At 42.8% G+C, this 17,981-nt stretch overlaps 1 protein-coding gene across 1 annotated transcript in view; it reads right to left on the bottom strand.

Moving 5' to 3' along the window:
• LOC126249172 (putative ammonium transporter 2) overlaps window positions 1-17,981 on the bottom strand; it is a 302,811-nt gene that overhangs the window by 201,238 nt on the left and 83,592 nt on the right. Inside the window, exon 4 of the mRNA XM_049950828.1 lies at window positions 6,936-7,071. Within this exon, the coding sequence (XP_049806785.1) occupies window positions 6,936-7,071 (136 nt within the window). The remainder of the gene's footprint in view (window positions 1-6,935; window positions 7,072-17,981) is intronic.

The raw sequence follows: 17,981 nt of genomic DNA on the forward strand, positions 1-17,981 counted from the left end.
AAAGCCACTCCAGACTCGTTCCTTAAATTTCAATTTATTTAAAGACTTATTCTTATTGAGCCCTTCATTAGAATGAGCACTAAGTTACTTTATCATTATTTACTTTCAACATAGCAGTCTATTCTAAGAATTATTCCACGATAATTCTCATACGAATAGTCTAATAACCTAGAGACTAAAACCATAATAATACAAGGACACCTCTGAGGAGAAGGGCTGTCCAGTTAATTTCCTCCGCTCTTAATTTATGGCGTTTTGGATGGCTTATACACATCGGCGTACACCTTCCGTATTTCAGGTATCTGTCAATCTGGTGGCTGTTTCTACCGCGTCTTTGATATGCAAGCATTACTCCTGAATTGATAGCCAACTGAAGAATATCAGGCATGGAAATGACAACCGCCTGATAATTGAGTTACTTCCTGGAGTGACAGAATTATTCTTCTAAATTCAACTGAAATTTCCCTGGTACTTCAATTAAATATTCTGAACGCTTTGCACTTAACGTGTGGCATCCAAATGTCAAATGTATGTTTCTAGAGAAGGAGGTCCATTCCATGCAGAAACTACAATTAATTTCATCTTTTCATTGCGAATTATCTGTCTTAGCCATCACTAGCAGAATAAGAGATCACCGAATGATGCAGTTGCTCGTCTGTGGGACCGTCATCTCACTGCAAAGCCGAGGCTGCGTTGGTTCAGGATTCCAGACTCCTGGGAGACCAACGTTTTTTCTCTTGCGTGACAGAGATACAGCTGTGGGCTTCCTAAATGTGGCAAAGAATCCATTTTAAAACAATCTTGCATGAAACGATAAAACTATTTTCTGATCCCATTTCTTCGCTAGCACTTACCCCATATGTGGTACAAATGTTTGAGTTTCCTCCACTTCTTTCACCCGTCTATTAAATCCAAAGAAAACAAAGCGCCAGAAGTGTAAAAGTTTTTCCATTTACTAAAAATGGCTCTGAGCACTATGGGACTCAACATCTTAGGTCATAAGTCCCCTAGAACTTAGAACTACTTAAACCTAACTAACCTAAGGACATCACACACACCCATGCCCGAGGCAGGATTCGAACCTGCGACCGTAGTAGTCCCGCGGTTCCGGACTGCAGCGCCAGAACCGCTAGACCACCGCGGCCGGCTTCCATTTACTCTCGGTTTTTTAAGCCATTAATGCCCTGACCTCCTTTTTCCGGGTAAATTTCGCCCGCAATGGTAGATTACATACTTAATATTCCGCACGTCATATGATGTGTGAGCACCGGTTACAAAGCTGTCGTTACTGTATGGTGTACTCTCAGTTTATCGAAAATATTTCACACTGAAAGCCAAATTACAATACTGAATAACCTTACGCTTGCCAGTGTAAGTACAAAAACGTCCGCTTTAGATTATAGGCTCAAGAGGCAATGAGTTGTGATCACTTGAACTAACGCTGGCAAGTACGACGCTTGAACTGAAATTGTTCTAATCATGGCAGATAGACATGTGCTCTTCCATGGAAACGTTTCCCAGGGTCTCATTGCAGAAACCTTATGTTGGTAGAACGGACAGTCATATTAAAAATTCAGCTCATTTCATTGACAAGTTAAAGGAAATGAGCGTGGGCCCGGATGATATCCTCGTCAGTTTTGATATTGTGTCGTTATTTGCCATGATTCCGGTAAACGAAGCTATCTTATGCATAGCGGATATTTTTCCTACCGATATTGTGGCATTATTCCGTCACTGCCTCACCACAACCTACTTGCAATACAACAGTGACTTTTATGAACAGATTGACGGGATGGCTATGGGCAGTACTCTTAGTCCTGCTGTGGCTAACTTGTTTATGGAGACTTTCGATCGACAACGGATGTTGTGGACAGCCAGTAAAAGACCAGCCAGATGGTATCGCTATGTCGAAAACACGTTCGTAGTACGGACACACGGAGAAGAGGATTTGGATGCCTTCCTGACACATTTAAACAGCATTAATCCGAAAATCCAATTTACTATGGAGACGGAGAGTAATGGGCAATTGAATTTCTTGTATGTGTCTGTGATTAAACGATGGGACGGAACGTTGGGCCATAAGGTGTATAGAAAGGCCACACATGCTGATCGTTATTTACATAAAGATTCAAACCACCACCCTAGACAAAAAAGAGGTGTAATGAAAACCTTGGTAGACAGGGCGTACAAAATTTGTCAACCTGTTTATTTAAAAGATGAGATTGAACATCTAGGGTCAACTTTCGTGAAGAATGGCTATTCTAGCAAGGATATAGATCGAGCACGTCGCTCTAGGCAGAGAATCAGGAGCAACGACGAACAACAGTAGCCCAAGAGCAAGGCTTTTCTTCCGTTCATTAGTAAGGTCACAGATTGCAGTAGGAAAGTTTTAAGCAAGTATGGGGTGGAAACTATTTTCAGACCTACCAGGAAAATATAAGAATATTTAAGATCGGCAAAAGATGCACGACACCCTTTGGCTACACCGGGGGTATATAAAATTCCTCGTAGTTGTGAACAGGTTTATATTGGTACCACAAAGAGAAGTGTGAACACCCGTCTTGTTGAGCATAAGAGGAAATGCCTCCTGGGTCACACGAATAAATCGGCCGTAGCGGAACATGTTTACCAGGAAGGGGATCATGAAATAAAGTTCAATTGTCATATCTAAAACCTCGCATTATTATGCACGCATGTATAGAGAGGCTATCGAGACTGATAAACACCGCAATAATTTTAACAGGAAAGACGAAGATGTTAAAGTGGATAAGATTTGGATGTAAGCGTTGCACCGCAAGCGTGACGATCGATTACTTTCAATCGAGAATGTTGGCATTACCAGAGACAGTCTCATAGCCGACGCCACGTTATGGACAGTGGCGCCCTCTGTAGTGTCTATATAATTAGCGCTTCCTCGCGTTCTCTTCGCATTTCGCCGCTTTACCTCGGAGGATGCCTCCCGCAGTCGGAGACGAAACGTCAGAGGAGAGTTTTATACATCATCCACGGCCTATCAGCCCGGAAATTTTAAGTGAAGACAATACCGGCCGTAGGAGCCTACATTGTATGATCAGCAATTGTGCTGTTGTATATACAAGGTTTGGCTTGATGATCTTGTCTAAGTGTGAAAGCGGCGTTGACAGGAGAGCACAAGGGCAGCCGGCCGCCAAACATTCTTTGGTTTGCTTTATCGCGTGTTCAATGTGCAGAGTGACTAACATCGGGGATTTTAGGCTACAAACATGTCTCACTCCCTTCTCAATCACTGCTTCCTTTTCATGTCCCTCGACTCTTATAACTGCCGTGTGGTTTCTGTACAAGTTGTAAATAGCCTTTCGGTCGCTGTATTTTACCCTGCTACCTTCACAACTTCGAAGAGAGTATTACAGTCAACATTGAGAGTTTATTTATGTATTTACATATTTCGATACATTTGTCTACTTTAGATTTTTTCTGGATGCTTTGTCCACCGTTCGCAAATAATTGAAAACGCACCGCTAATGATTTGTATCTTAAAACAATAAAAAACTTATTATAATTATTTTAATGAGTTTTCAGTTTTTACAGCTTTGCTCTATCTTCAGCTGTCACCTTGGACATAATCGCATTTGTATAGCGTGATGTGTCCATTATACAGAAACAGTGCATCATAAAGTTTTATTGGTGAAACATTTCTCACTAAAAACATAGTTTCATGACCTCAGAACCATTGATATGCCTCTAGAACCCTCGCCACGTTTTCACAATGTCAGTGAAAATTACAGTCACGCCTCACACTAGATATTTTACATACATAAGTACGGTAACTTGAACCTCTGGGTCGCGGTAACGGATAATAATATCGACAAAAGTTTCAGATTTCCCTGATGACACTATCTTAAGAACATACGCTACAAATTTCGACGATTTGTCATTCAGAAATTACAGAAGTGACCATTCCCACCACTGGTATTTTTGGTACCCAAAAATCATGATTCCCGTTATGTATCTTGACAACGGATACAATTTTCGAAAACGCGAAAATGGTGTTCCTAGATGAATGTCGAAGGATGGTACAGTTAAAATTTGAGCCATTTGCTATGGTTAGTTATTTAGATAATTGCGACCCACGGTACAAAACGGATAAAACCAGTTTTTGCTGTTTTCTGCATTAGTATGGTAGCTCTGAACCTCTGATTCTCGGTGACGGATAATGATATCGAAAAAAATTCGAAGTTCCCCTAGAATATCATCTTAAGAACATATGGTAAGTATTTCGACGATCTGCCACGAATAGAAATTACAGAAGCGGCGATCCCCAGAACTGGTATTTTTCGTACACATAAATCATGGTTTTTCGGGATTCTCAGGAGCCACCCAAGAAGTAATGGTACTTTTCTAAGTCGACAATGGCCCGCCGTTGACAGCACCTAAGGCAATGGAAACAACCGATTTCCTCAAGTTGTCTGGGCTGGAGGATGTGTGTACTGTTTAGATTTCGACCCCATACTGTAGGAGAGCTACAGTAGGCCTGTTCGTCCGAGAGGTATACAAATGATCGCTACGCCAACTCTGTTCAAAACACTTGGCCCCCATATTTCTGTCATCAAAAGAATTTGGGATATGACCCCTGAAAACTGTCGTGAAAGTATCGTTAGACTTCCCTGGTCATTCAACTGAGGTCACTGCTTGGCCTTGTTGCACACCATCTCTCTGTAGATTCAGTCACGTATTTGCAGCCTTGTTGATTTTTGTTATATGGGCATCAGACCACCGTCTAAGGCATGTTCCTGTGATTAACGTTTGCTGGCTCTGACCACTATGGGACTTAACATCTGAGGTCATCAGTCCCCTAGCAATTAGAAATACTTAAACCTAACTAACCTAAGGACATCACACAATCCATGCCCGAGGCAGGATTAGAACCTGCGACCGTAGAGGTCGCGCGTTTCCAGACTGAAGCGCCTAGAACCGCTCGGCCACACCGACCGGCTTAACGTTTGCTACCCTAACCCCAGCAGGGTATATAAGTCCACCGCATAGACACAGCAATTGTGGTATGGGAAGCATGGATAAATCGACAATAGCAGAGTATTTATTGGGCCGAGGGGGTCAAAAAATTTGGTTCTCCTGTGCTATAGTTTTATTAAGGTCAAATAAATAATATTTTACTACACTACTGGCCATTAAAATTGCTACACCACGAAGATGACGTGCTACAGACGCGAAATTTAACGACAGGAAGAATATGCTGTGATACGCAAATGATTAGAGTTTCAGAGCATTCACACAAGGTTGGCGCCGGTGGCGACACCTACAACGTGCTGACATGAGGAAAGCTTCCAACCGATTTCTCACACACAAACAGCAGTTGACCGGCGTTGCCTGGTGAAACGTTGTTGTGATTCCTCGTGTAAGGAGGAGAAATGCGTACCATCAAGTTTCCGACTTTGATAAAGGGCGGATTGTAGCCTATTGCGATTGCGGTTTATCGTATCGCGACATGGCTGATCGTTGGTCGAGATCCAATGAATGTTAGCAGAATATGGAATCGGTGGGTTCAGGAGGGTAATGCGGAACGCCGTGCTGGATCCCAACGGCCACGTATCACTAGCAGTTGAGATGACAGACATCTTATCCGCATGGCTGTAACGGATCGTGCAGTCACGTCTCGATCCCTGAGTCAAGAGATGGGGACGTTTGCAAGACAACAACCATCCGCACGAACAGTTCGACGACGTTTGCAGCAGCATGGACTATCAGCTCGGAGACCATGGCTGCGGTTACCCTTGACGCTGCATCACAGACAGGAGCGCCTGCGATGGTGTACTCAACGACGAACCTGGGTGCACGAATGGCAAAACGTCATTTATTCGGATGAACCCAGGTTCTGTTTACAGCATCATGATGGTCGCATCCGTGTTTGGCGACATCGCGGTGAACGCACATTGGAAGCGTGTATTCGTCATCGCCATACTGGCGTATCACCCGGCGTGATGGTATGGGGTGCCATTGGTTACCTCTTGCTCGCATTGACGGCACTTTGAACAGTGGACGTTACATTTCAGATGTGTTACGACCCGTGTCTCTACCCTTCATTCGATCCTTGCGAAATCCTACATTTCAGCAGGATAATGCACGACCACATGTTGCAGGTCCTGTACGGGCCTTTCTGGATACAGGAAATGTTCGAATGCTGCCCTGGCCAGAACATTCTCCAGATCTCTCACCAACTGAAAACGTCTGGTCAATGACGGCCGAGCAACTGGCTCGTCACAATACGCCAGTCACTACTCTTGATGAACTGTGGTATCGTGTTGATGCTGCATGGGCAACTGTACCTGTACACGCCAGCCAAGCTCGGTTTGAGTCAATGCCCAGGCGTATCAAGGCCGTTATTACGGCCAGAGGCGGTTCTGGGTACTGATTTCTCAGGATCTGTGCACCTAAATTGCGTGAAAATGTAATCACATGTCAGTTCTAGTATAATATATTTGTCCAATGAATACCCGTTTATCATCTGCATTTCTTCTTGGTGTAGCTATTTTAATGTCCAGTAATGTATGTACAGAGAGGCTATAATATTTTCAAAGCACAAAAAATTTAATAGAAAGGAAAATTATCAAAAAGTGAAACGTTATGGGTCTTACTGGTAAACAAAGAGAACAGTAGAAGCTCTGTGACACATACCAGAGCGACTCAGTGATGTTGGGCAGCGGTATGATGAGGTCACGGCCCTGCCATTGTGCGGTTACATGTAAAAAGTCCGGCTTGATGAGCTGGAAACGGTATTTGCTCTTTTATAGCCTCTCGTGGCGTCTCGAGCTTTAGGGGATGATATACCCAAGGATAAAAAACCACGTGATTCATTTGAGACATTTCTTGTGCATGTAACGAGTTCCACATATATTAACGTATTACTCACGAGAAGACACAGCTCACTGCTGAATACTAACCTGCCAGAATTGAAGGCGAGCCAGCCCCACCAGAGCACGAAGAGCCCCATGACGGCGTTGACGGGAGAGCCCATGGGCAGCCTGCCACCGCTGTAGCGGCCCTGCCGGGGGCCCAGCATCACCGCACCCATCAGAGCTACACACATAGTAGCGCAACTGGTAACCGACAATTGTTTCCTGTTTCACGCTCATTGATTTCGCTAGTGCTAGTTTTACTCACAAAAACACAACGAAATACACGAAAATAAAATGACGAGAAATAAATCGCTACATCAAAATATAGTTAATGTAGGGTAGTTTTCACATGATATCTTGCGAACCATGGATGAACTGTATCAGACGGATGCCATATTCCTTGACTTCCGGAAAGCGTTTGGCTCGGTGCCCCACTGCAGACTCCTAACTAAGGTACGAGCATATGGGATTTTTTCCCAAATATGTGAGTGGCTCGAAGACTTCTTAAGTAATAGAACCCAGTACGTTGTCCTCGATGGTGAGTGTTCATCGGAGGTGAGGGTATCATCTGGAGTGCCCCAGGGAAGTGTGGTAGGTCCACTGTTGTTTTCTATCTACATAAATGATCTTTTGGATAGGGTGGATAGCAATGTGCGGCTGTTTGCTGATGATGCTGTGGTGTACGGGAAGGTGTTGTCGTTGAGTGACTGTAGGAGGATACAAGATAACTTGGACAGGATTTGTGATTGGTGTAAAGAATGGCAGCTAACTCTAAATATAGATAAATGTAAATTAATGCAGGTGAATAGGAAAAAGAATCCCGTAATGTTCGAATACTCCATTAGTAGTGAAGCGCTTGACACAGTCACGTCGATTAAATATTTGGGCGTAGCATTGCAGAGCGATATGAAGTGGGACAAGCATGTAACGGCAGTTGTGGGGAAGGCGGATAGTCGTCTTCGGTTCATTGGTAGAATTTTGGAAAGATGTGGTTCATCTGTAAAGGAGACCGTTTATAAAACACTAATACGACCTTTTCTTGAGTACTGCTCGAGCGTTTGGGATCCCTATCAGGTCGGATTGAGGGAGGACATAGAAGCAATTCAGAGGCGGGCTGCTAGATTTGTTACTGGTGGGTTTGATCATCACGCGAGTGTTACGCAAATGCTTCAGGAACTCGGGTGGGAGTCTCTGGAGGAAAGGAAGAGTTCTTTTCGTGAATCGCTACTGAGGAAATTTAGAGAACCAGAATTTGAGGCTGACTGCAGTACAATTTTACTGCCGCCAAATTACTGTATATTTCGCGGAAAGACCACAAAGATAAGATAAGAGAGATTAGGCCTCGTACAGAGGCATATAGGCAGTCATTTTTCTCTCGTTCTGTTTGGGAGTGGAACAGGGAGAGAAGATGCTAGTTGTGGTACGAGGTACCCTCCGCCACGCACCGTATGGTGGATTGCGTAGTATGTATGTAGATGTAGATGTAGTATAATTTCAGTAATACATGTGTAGATAACATGTTTAAATGATTAACATTGCAAGATCACAGGTTCATGTAAAGGCGAGATAAGCAATTGCAAATGCGAAGCGCTGGTGCATTAACAACCGGTGTAACAGCCAGAATGTTGAATGCAAGCATGTGAACGTGCATGCGTTGTGTTGTACAGGTGCCAGATATCAGTTATATGGGGTGGAGTTCAATGCCTGTTGCACTTCGTCGGTCAATAAAGGGATGATTAATGCTGTTTGTGGATTACTTGGAGTTGTTGTTCCATGATGTTCCATATGTGAACGGTTGGCGACAGATCTGGTGATCGAGGAGGCCAAGGTAACGTGTTGTCACTCTGTAGAGCACGTTGGGTTATAACAGCGGTATGAAGGCAAGCGTTATCCTGTTGAAAAACACCCCCTAGACTGCTGTTCATGAATGGCAGCACAACAGATGGAATCACCAGACTGACGTACAAGTTTGCGGTCGGTGTGCGTGGAATAACCGCGAGAGTGCCCCTGCTGTCGTACGAAACCGCACCCCAGACCATAACTCCACGTGTAGGCCCAATGTGTCTAGCACACAGACAGGTTGGTTGCAGGCCCTCAAGTAGTCTCCCCCTAAGCACCACACGGCCGTCACTGGCAACGAGGAACAACAGACCCCCACCCCGCCCTTCAATGAGCTCTCACATACACCACTGAATTCTCAAATGTCGGTGGTTTGTGATCAGTGTGATGCACGCTACAGGGCATCTGGCTCGGAGCTGTCATTGAAGTAACCGATTCCTAACAGTTCGTTGTGTCACCGTGGTGCTAACTGCGGCAAAAATTGTTGCTGCAGACGCAGAACGACAAGCCAGAGCCATACACCGAACACAGTGGTCTTCCTTCTCGGTAGTGTCACGTGGTCGTCCGGAGCCCGGTCTTCTTGCGACCGTACACTCTGATGTCCACCGCTACCAGCAATCATGTACAGTGGCTAAATCCCTGCCAAGTCTTTCTGCAGTACCACAGAGGGAACATTCAGCTTCTCGTAGGTCTATTACACAACCTCGTTAAAACTCAGTGAGGTGTTTATAATGTCGTCTTTGTGGCTTTAAAGGCATTCTTGACTAACATCAGCTCACCACGTACAATTTCAAAGGTAACTAATGCTCACGACCTTTACAGCGTGTATTTAAAGTAAACTTGGTTTGCATTCTCATAGTGGCGCTTCCTAGTGCCACTCTTATGCTGCTGGGGCGAAATTTGAATAGACATCGTCTTTCAGATATAGAAACACGCCTCCAACTTTCGCTTAGTCGCACAGCCCTTTCTTGGTGTTGCGATTTTTTTTCCGTCAGTCTATTATGGCACATTTCTTCCTTGTAAGTTTACTACAGTAAACTATTCCTAACCAAGTGGTGCAAAACGTTGTTTCTGTCTACCATCTAAAATTACACAGCCTGTTGAAGAAGAGTTTTTGTACCTACACCAGGAGAGGAGACTTCAGGAGAGGTCTTCTGAGTACATTAGTGAAAATTACGAAGCAATGGCCGCACATCCTATGTATTGGAAATTTGGAAATCTGTGGTAAGGTCTTATGGGACCAAACTGCTGAGGTCATCGGTCCCTAAGCTTACACACTATTTAATCCAACTTAAACTAACTTACGCTAAGGACGCGACACACACCCATGCCCGAGGGAGGACTCGAACCTCCGACGGGGGCTGCCGCGCGGACCGTGACAGGATACCTCAGACCTCATATTTGCTGTATTCAGTGGTTCACTGAACCCCAGCAAAAAAGATGATTGTGCAAATTATAGATGTATTTATTTAAACAATCATTCATCTTTTGTTTCTCGTGTTAGACCACTTTATGGCTCTGAGCACTATGGGACTTAACATCTATGGTCATCAGTCCCCTAGAACTTAGAACTACTTAAACCTAACTAACCTAAGACCACTTTATCTATTTTCTCAAAGTGATTTCATTGCATGAAAAACTTTTAAGTCGTTCAGATTGCACTCGTACGTGACAAAGCGTTGTCCAGGTACTGTCACCATTCAGTTCCCTTCTGAATCCCCGTGAGTAAGCTTATGCGTGTTCCTTCGGCAGGGAGTGGCTAGAGGAAACCTTGGTTGTAATATGCACATTTGTGTTGGTGGAAAAACCAGCTCGCACAAATTGATCCGAACTGAAAGACTGTAATCCACAACCGAAGCAGTTAGCACGTGTGTCCCCTAGATCTTACATCCACATTGTTAATCCGCAAATCACTGTGAAGTGCGTGGTAGAGGGTACGTCCTATTGTACCAGTTGTTAGGGCTTTTTCCCCTTCTATTCGCGTATGGAGCGAGGGAAGAATGTGATTAATATGATCCTGTCCTCACGATCCCTTTGGGAGCGATATGTAGGGGGTTACACTATATTCCCAGAGTCATCATTCAAAGCCGGTTCTTGAAACTGTGTGAGTAGGCTTTCTCAGAATGATTCCCGTCCGTCTCCAAGAGTATGCCAGAACAGTTCTTTCAACACTTTCGTGACACTCTCCTCCCGGTCTAACCAAACCTGTGAGCATTCGTGCTGCTCTTTTCTGTATACGCTCAATATCTTGTGTATGTCCTATCTGATATGGGTCCAAAACACTTGGCAATATTCTTGGATGGATCGCATGAGTAATCTGTAAGCAATCTTCTTTTGTAGACCGATTGATCTCCCTAATATTCTGCCAATAAACTGTGGCTTGCTGCCTGCTTTACCTTGGACTGAGCCTATGTGATCGTTCCATTTCATGTCTCTAAAGAGTGTTACACTATGGTATTTGTATGAGTTTACAGATGCCAATTGTGTCTCAGTGATATAGTCATACGACAGTACGTTTTATCGTGTTTAAAAGTGCACAATTTTACATTTCTACAAATGTAAACCAAGTTGCCAATCATTACACCCCTTTGAAACCTTACCAAGATTTGACTTAGTATTTGTGCAGTTTCTTTCCGACTGTATTTCATTATAGATAACAGCATCATCTGCGAAAAGTGTGAGCTTAATATTAATATTGTCTATGGGGGCAACAATATACAACATGAACAGCAAGGAACCCAACACACATTTCCCTGGGGCACACCCCAAGTTACTTCTACATCTGTTGATGACTCTCCATGCAAGATAATTTACTACCTCCTTCCTACCATAAAATCCTCACTCCAGTCACAAATTTCTTTTGATACCTCTTACTATCGTACTTTTGATAATATGTGTTTCTATGGTACCGAGGCAAATGCTTTCAGGAAATTCAGAAACAATACATCTATCTGTCTGCCTTGATCTATGACTTTTAGTACCTCCTGTGAGAAAAGTGTGAGTTGTGTTTCACATGATCGATGTTTTCGAGATCCGTGCTGGTTAACATGGGGGAAGTCATTCTGTTCGAGATTCCTCATTATGTTTGAGCTTAGGATATGTTCTCAGATCCTACAACAAATGAATGCCAAGGATATTGGACTGAAGTTTTTCGTTACTTCTGCTACCCTTTTTCCAGACGGTCGTGACCTGTGCTTTCTTCCAACTAGTGGGCACGGTGTTCTGTTCGAGGGATCTACGATAGATTACAGTTAACGGATGGGCTACCTCAGCGGAAAATTGGGTATACAATCTCAAAGGGATTCCATCGAGCCATTAGGGCACTGTTAAGCTTTAACGATTTCAACTGTTTCTCAACGCCACTGTACTAACATCATCTTTTCAGTGTTACGAGAATTAAACTGGGGCAGAACTTCTGGGTTTTCTTTTGTAAATGAAAATCTGAAAACAAGTTTAAGCAATTGCTGTGCTACTCTCAATTTCAGTTCCTGTCTTTAAAAAAAAGGAATATTCCGTCGACAGCGGGTCATTAGATCATTAGAGACGGAGCACAAGCTCAGATAGTATTAAGTATTAAGAATAGAAGGAAATTGGCCGTGTCCTTTCAAAGGAATCATCCCGGCATTTTCGTGGAGCGATTTCGGGAAGCCGGCCGAAGTGGCCGTGCGGTTAAAGGCGCTGCAGCCTGGAACCGCGAGACCGCTACGGTCGCAGGTTCGAATCCTGCCTCGGGCATGGATGTTTGTGATGTCCTTAGGTTAGTTAGGTTTAACTAGTTCTAAGTTCTAGGGGACTAATGACCTCAGCAGTTGAGTCCCATAGTGCTCAGAGCCATTTTTGATTTCGGGAAGTCACGGAAAATCTAAATCCGGATGGCCGGCTGCTGGTTTGAACCGTCGTCCTCCCAAATACGAGTCCAGTGTGCTAACCACTGCACCACCTAACTCGGTTCCTGCTTCGAACATGAGTGAATGGGCACTAACTCTGGTGTCGCCAACAGCCTTTACATATGACCAGAATTTCTTTTAGTTTTGTGAAAGACTATTTGATAATATTCCGCTACGGTAGTCGTGGAATTCCTTACACATTGCACTCTTCACATCCAAAGACGTTTCATTCAACATTAACCCAGAGCCCTATGCTTTGTTTTATACCTATTAACCAGTAGCCTTTGTTTCTTTAGAAGTTTCTTTACAGTGATTGTATACCATGGAGAGTCTCTCCCACGATGAACGGTTCTACTAGGTTCATACCTATCCAGCACCTGGTCAACTATTCTTTTAAATTTGAGCCATATTTCCTCTATATGCTCCTGTCATGAGCTAAAAGTTTCAAGTTCCTTATTGAGACATGACACTACTACTACTTTGTCAGGTTTATTGAACACATATATCTTTCCATTTGTTTTAGATGCCCTTTGTACTTTGGTATCGATTGTTACTATATCTGCCCCATGATCATGAATAGAATAAAATAAAAAAACCGGAACAAAACAAAAATTGGATCCTTTTACCGGCCTCCCAATTTAGATGATACAGTTGCTGAAAGGTTCAAAGAAAACTTAAGTTTGATTTCAAACACGTACCCGACTCATACGATTATAGTTGGTGGTGACTTTAATTTACCCTCTACATGTTGGCGAAAATACATGTTTAATTCCAGAGGTACGCATAAAACATCATCTGAAATTGTGCTAAACGCATTCTCTGAAAATTATTTCGAGCAGTTAGTTCATGAGCCCACGTGAATAGTAAACGATTGTGAAAACACTCTTGATCTCTTAGCAACAAATAATCCTGAGTTAATAACGAGCATCAAACGGATACAGGAATTAGTGAACAAAGGGCTGTCGTAGAGAGATTGAATATTGTAACCCCCAAATAATCCAAAAATAAATGAAAAATATACCTATTCAAAAAAGCAGATAAAAATTCACTTGACGCCTTCCAAACTAATAATATAAGTGTAGGCCAGATGTGGCTTGAATTCAAAGAAATAGTATCGGCAGCAATTGAGAGATTTATATCAAATAAGTTAACAAACGACGGAGCTGATCCTCCCTGGAACACAAAACGGGTCAGAACACTGTTGCAGAAACAACGAAACAAACAAGCCAAATTTAAATAGACCCAAATTCCTCAAGATTGACGATCCTTTACAGAAGCTCGAAATTTAGCGCGGACTTTAATGCGAGATGCTTAGAACAGTTTCCACAACGAAACTTTGTCTCGAAACCTGGAAGAAAATCCAAAGAGATTCTGGTGGTATGTGAAGTATGTTAGCGGCAAGAAACAATCAATGCCTTCTCTGCGCGATAGCAATGGAGATACTATCGAAGACAGTGCTGCCAAAGCAGAGTTACTAAATACAGCCTTCCGAAATTCCTTCACAAAAGAAGACGAAGTAAATATTCCAGAATTCGAATCAAGAACAGCTGCCAACATGATTAACGTAGAAGTAAATATCCTCGGAATAGTGAGGTAACTTAAATCATTTAATAAAAGCAAGTCTTCTGGTCCAGACTGTATACCAATTAGGTTCCTTTCAGAGTATGCTAATGCATTAGCTCCGTACTTAACAATCATATACAACCGTTCGCTCGACGAATGATCCGTAGCCAATGATTGGAAAGTCGCACAGGTCACACGAATACTCAAGAAACGTAGTAGGAGTAATCCACTAAATTACAGGCACATATCATTAACGTCGATATGCAGCAGGATTTTTGGAACATACATTGTGTTCAAATATTATGAATTACCTCGAAGAAAATGGTCTATTGACACAAAGTCCACATGGATTTAGAAAGCATCATTCTTATGAAACACAACTAGCTCTTTATTGTCATGAAGTGTTGAGTGCTACTGACAAGGGATTTCAGATCGATTCCGTGTTTCTGGATTTCCGGAAGGATTTTGACACTGTGCCATACACGCGGCTTGTAGTGAAATCGTGTGCTTATGGAATATCGTCTCAGTTATGTGGCTGCATTTGTGATTTCCTGTCTGAGATGTCACAGTTCGTAGTAATTGACGGAAAGTCACCGAGTAAAACAGAAGTGATTTCTGGCGTTCGCCAACGTAATGTTGTGGGCCCTTTGCTGTTCCTTATCTATATAAACGATTTGGGATACAATCTGAGCAGCCGTCTTAGGTTGTTTGCAGATGACGCTGTCGTTTATGTACTAATAAAGTCATCAGAAGTTCAAAACAAATTGCAAAACGATTTAATAAAGATACCTGAATGGTGCGAAAATTTGCAGTTGACCCTAAATAACGAAAAGTGTGAGGTCATCCACATGAGTACTAAAAGGAATTCGTTAAACTTCGGTTACATGATAAATCAGTCAAATCTGAAGGCCGCAAATTCAACTAAATACCTAGGAATTACAATTACGAAGAACTTAAATTGGAAGGAACACACAGAAAATGTTGTGGAGAAGGCTAACCAAACAGTACATTTTATTGGCAGGACACTTAGAAAATGTAAGAGATCTACTAAGGAGACTGCCTACACTACGCCTGTCCGTCCTTTTTTAGAATACTGCTGCGCGGTGTGGGATCCTTACCAGATAGGACTGACGGAGTACATCGAAAAAGTTCAAAGAAGGGCAGCACGTTTTATATTATAGCGAAATATGGGAGAGAGAGTCACTGAAATCATACAGAATTTGGGTTGGATATCATTAAAAGAAAGGCGTTTTCGTTGCGACGGAATCTTCTCACGAAATTCCAATCACCAACTTTCTCCTCCGAATGCGAAAATTTTTGTTGACACCGACCTACACAGGGAGAAACGATCACCACGATAAAATTAGGGAACTCAGAGCTCGTACGGAAAGATATAGGTGTTCGTTTTTTCCGCGTGCTGTACGAGATTGGAATAATAGAGAATTGTGAAGGTCGTTCGATGAACCCTCTGCCAGGCACTTAAATGTGATTTGCAGAGTATCTCTGTAGATGTAGATGTAGATGCAGATCACTGATACCAGTTTCAATGGGGACGTTCTCAAAGAGGTCATTTCTGTTTGTTGCCAATAGATCTTGTAATTGTAATGGAGTGATTTTCTTACAATCGCTTAATAGTGCATTCAGTTGTTTATTGTGCTTTTACTGTTTATACACATATTCATCTGTTCTTGGAAGTCGTTTCTGAAGAAGAATGAACAGCGTTCAGTATCTTTTAGAAAGAAATTTCTTGGCTTTAAGTTTGGAAGAGGAGTGTAAAATCAAGAAGCGTGGTAACTCAGTGCCTCAGCTCGTAATGAAAATAGTACAGACAAGGCGAGGAAAGATATGTTGCAGGTCATTTAATGTAAATATAGGTTCAAATGGCTCTGAGCACTATGGGACTTAACTACTGAGGCCATCAGTCCCCTAGAACTTATAACTACTTAAACCTAACTAACCTAAGGACATCACACACATCCATGCCCGAGGCAGGATTCGAACCTGCGACCGTAGCGGTCATGCGGTTCCAGACTGAAGCGCCTAGAATCGCAAGGCCACACCGGCCGGCTGTAAATATAAGTACGGGAAACAGTTCGATTTGCGGCTGCAGCACTACAATAAACTACTTTGGTTTCCGCGCTTGTTGTCTGCTAAGGGAAAAGATACCAGCTGGAGATGCAATGGTGTCAGGTCTAAATCATCTAATACGGAAGGTTAAGAAGCACGAGGAACCTATTCCACATAAAAATCTTTATTATTTTTATCAGTCCTCGGAAAATAGCAACTAGGCAGCAACTAAGATCAGCTTTCAGGCCGAGTATAGAAATACACAGTACCAATTTAAAGAAAAATCGCTATGTTCTTCCCAAAATAATTGATCATATTAAGTTCTGCGGTGACATGATGAAACAGCAGAATCTAAAAATCCTGGAATATCCAGACGGCTAAAAATTTCACTTCAGCTTTAGTTGCAGTTGTTCAAATGGTTCAAATGGTTCTGAGCACTATGGGACTCAACTGCTGTGGTCATTAGTCCCCTAGAACTTAGAACTACTTAAACCTAACTAACCTAAGGACATGACACACATCCATGCCCGAGGCAGGATTCGAACCTGCGACCGTAGCAGTCGCACGGTTCCGGACTGCGCGCCTAGAACCGCGAGACCACCGCAGCCGGCAGTTGCAGTTGTAAAACAGCACGTATACAGTATTACAATTTTTTAAGGTACATCAAAAGATATACAAAATGATTTTCTAGAATGTATGTTACATGTATGACGTGAGGAAGTTAATGCACGTACAGCTAAGGCAGATTTTATGTCTGTGATAGCCGATGAAACTGTGATGTACCTTCTAAATTTCAGTTGGTTGTAGTATTTCGTTATCTGTTATCTACTGCGGAGCCTGTTGAAAGATTTTGGACATTTTTAAATCCGTCTGGTAACGATGTTTCGTCCTTAGCAGTTTGCATTGAACATGTCCTCACCGCTGTTGTATAAAAACGGAAAGAAGAAATAACATCTCAAAGTTATGATGGTGATTGTGACATGCGCGACCAACATACAGGGGTCCAAACAATTGTAAGTGAACAGTATCATTTCGTGTATTATGTGCATTGTTATGCACACCAACTAAACTTAATTCTTGCCCAAGCTATAAGTCCAGGTAAAGAAGTAAAACTGTTTCGCAGTACTATTGCAGAGGTACCAATATTCTTCTCTCATTCACGTTAAAGAATGGCTGCTCTAGATGGAATTGTGAAACGAAGAGTTCAAATGGTTCAAATGGCTCTGAGCACTATGGGACTCAACTTCTGAGGTCATCAGTCCCCTAGAACTTAGAACGAGTTAAACCTAACTAACCTAAGGACATCACAAACATCCATGCCCGAGGCAGGATTCGAACCTGCGACCGTAGCGGTCTTGCGGTTCCAGACTGCAGCGCCTTTAACCGCACGGCCACTTCGGCCGGCAAACGAAGAGTCCCTCATGGATAAGGCACAAGATGGAATTTTAAACCAGGACAGTTCATAAGAATAAAGAGGACATTCTGCAACGTCTTCAACACATCTAAGATACCAACAACCAGACGCAACTGTGTGTCAAGCATTTGGTCTAAGGTTGGAACTATAACCGCCGAAATTTTCCTTTTGCTTAGAGGTATTTTATAAAATGATGTCCCTCGTGGATATCTTCTACAGCTCATTACAAAAGCGCATTACTGATCCCGTCTCAATAAAGCAAGCAATAGTATCATTCCAAAATGACAGTGGACGTTAGAGACAGCGTTGATAACATAGTCA

Source organism: Schistocerca nitens, chromosome 3 (genome assembly GCF_023898315.1).
Source record: "Schistocerca nitens isolate TAMUIC-IGC-003100 chromosome 3, iqSchNite1.1, whole genome shotgun sequence".
Classification (NCBI taxonomy): Eukaryota; Metazoa; Arthropoda; class Insecta; order Orthoptera; family Acrididae; genus Schistocerca; species Schistocerca nitens.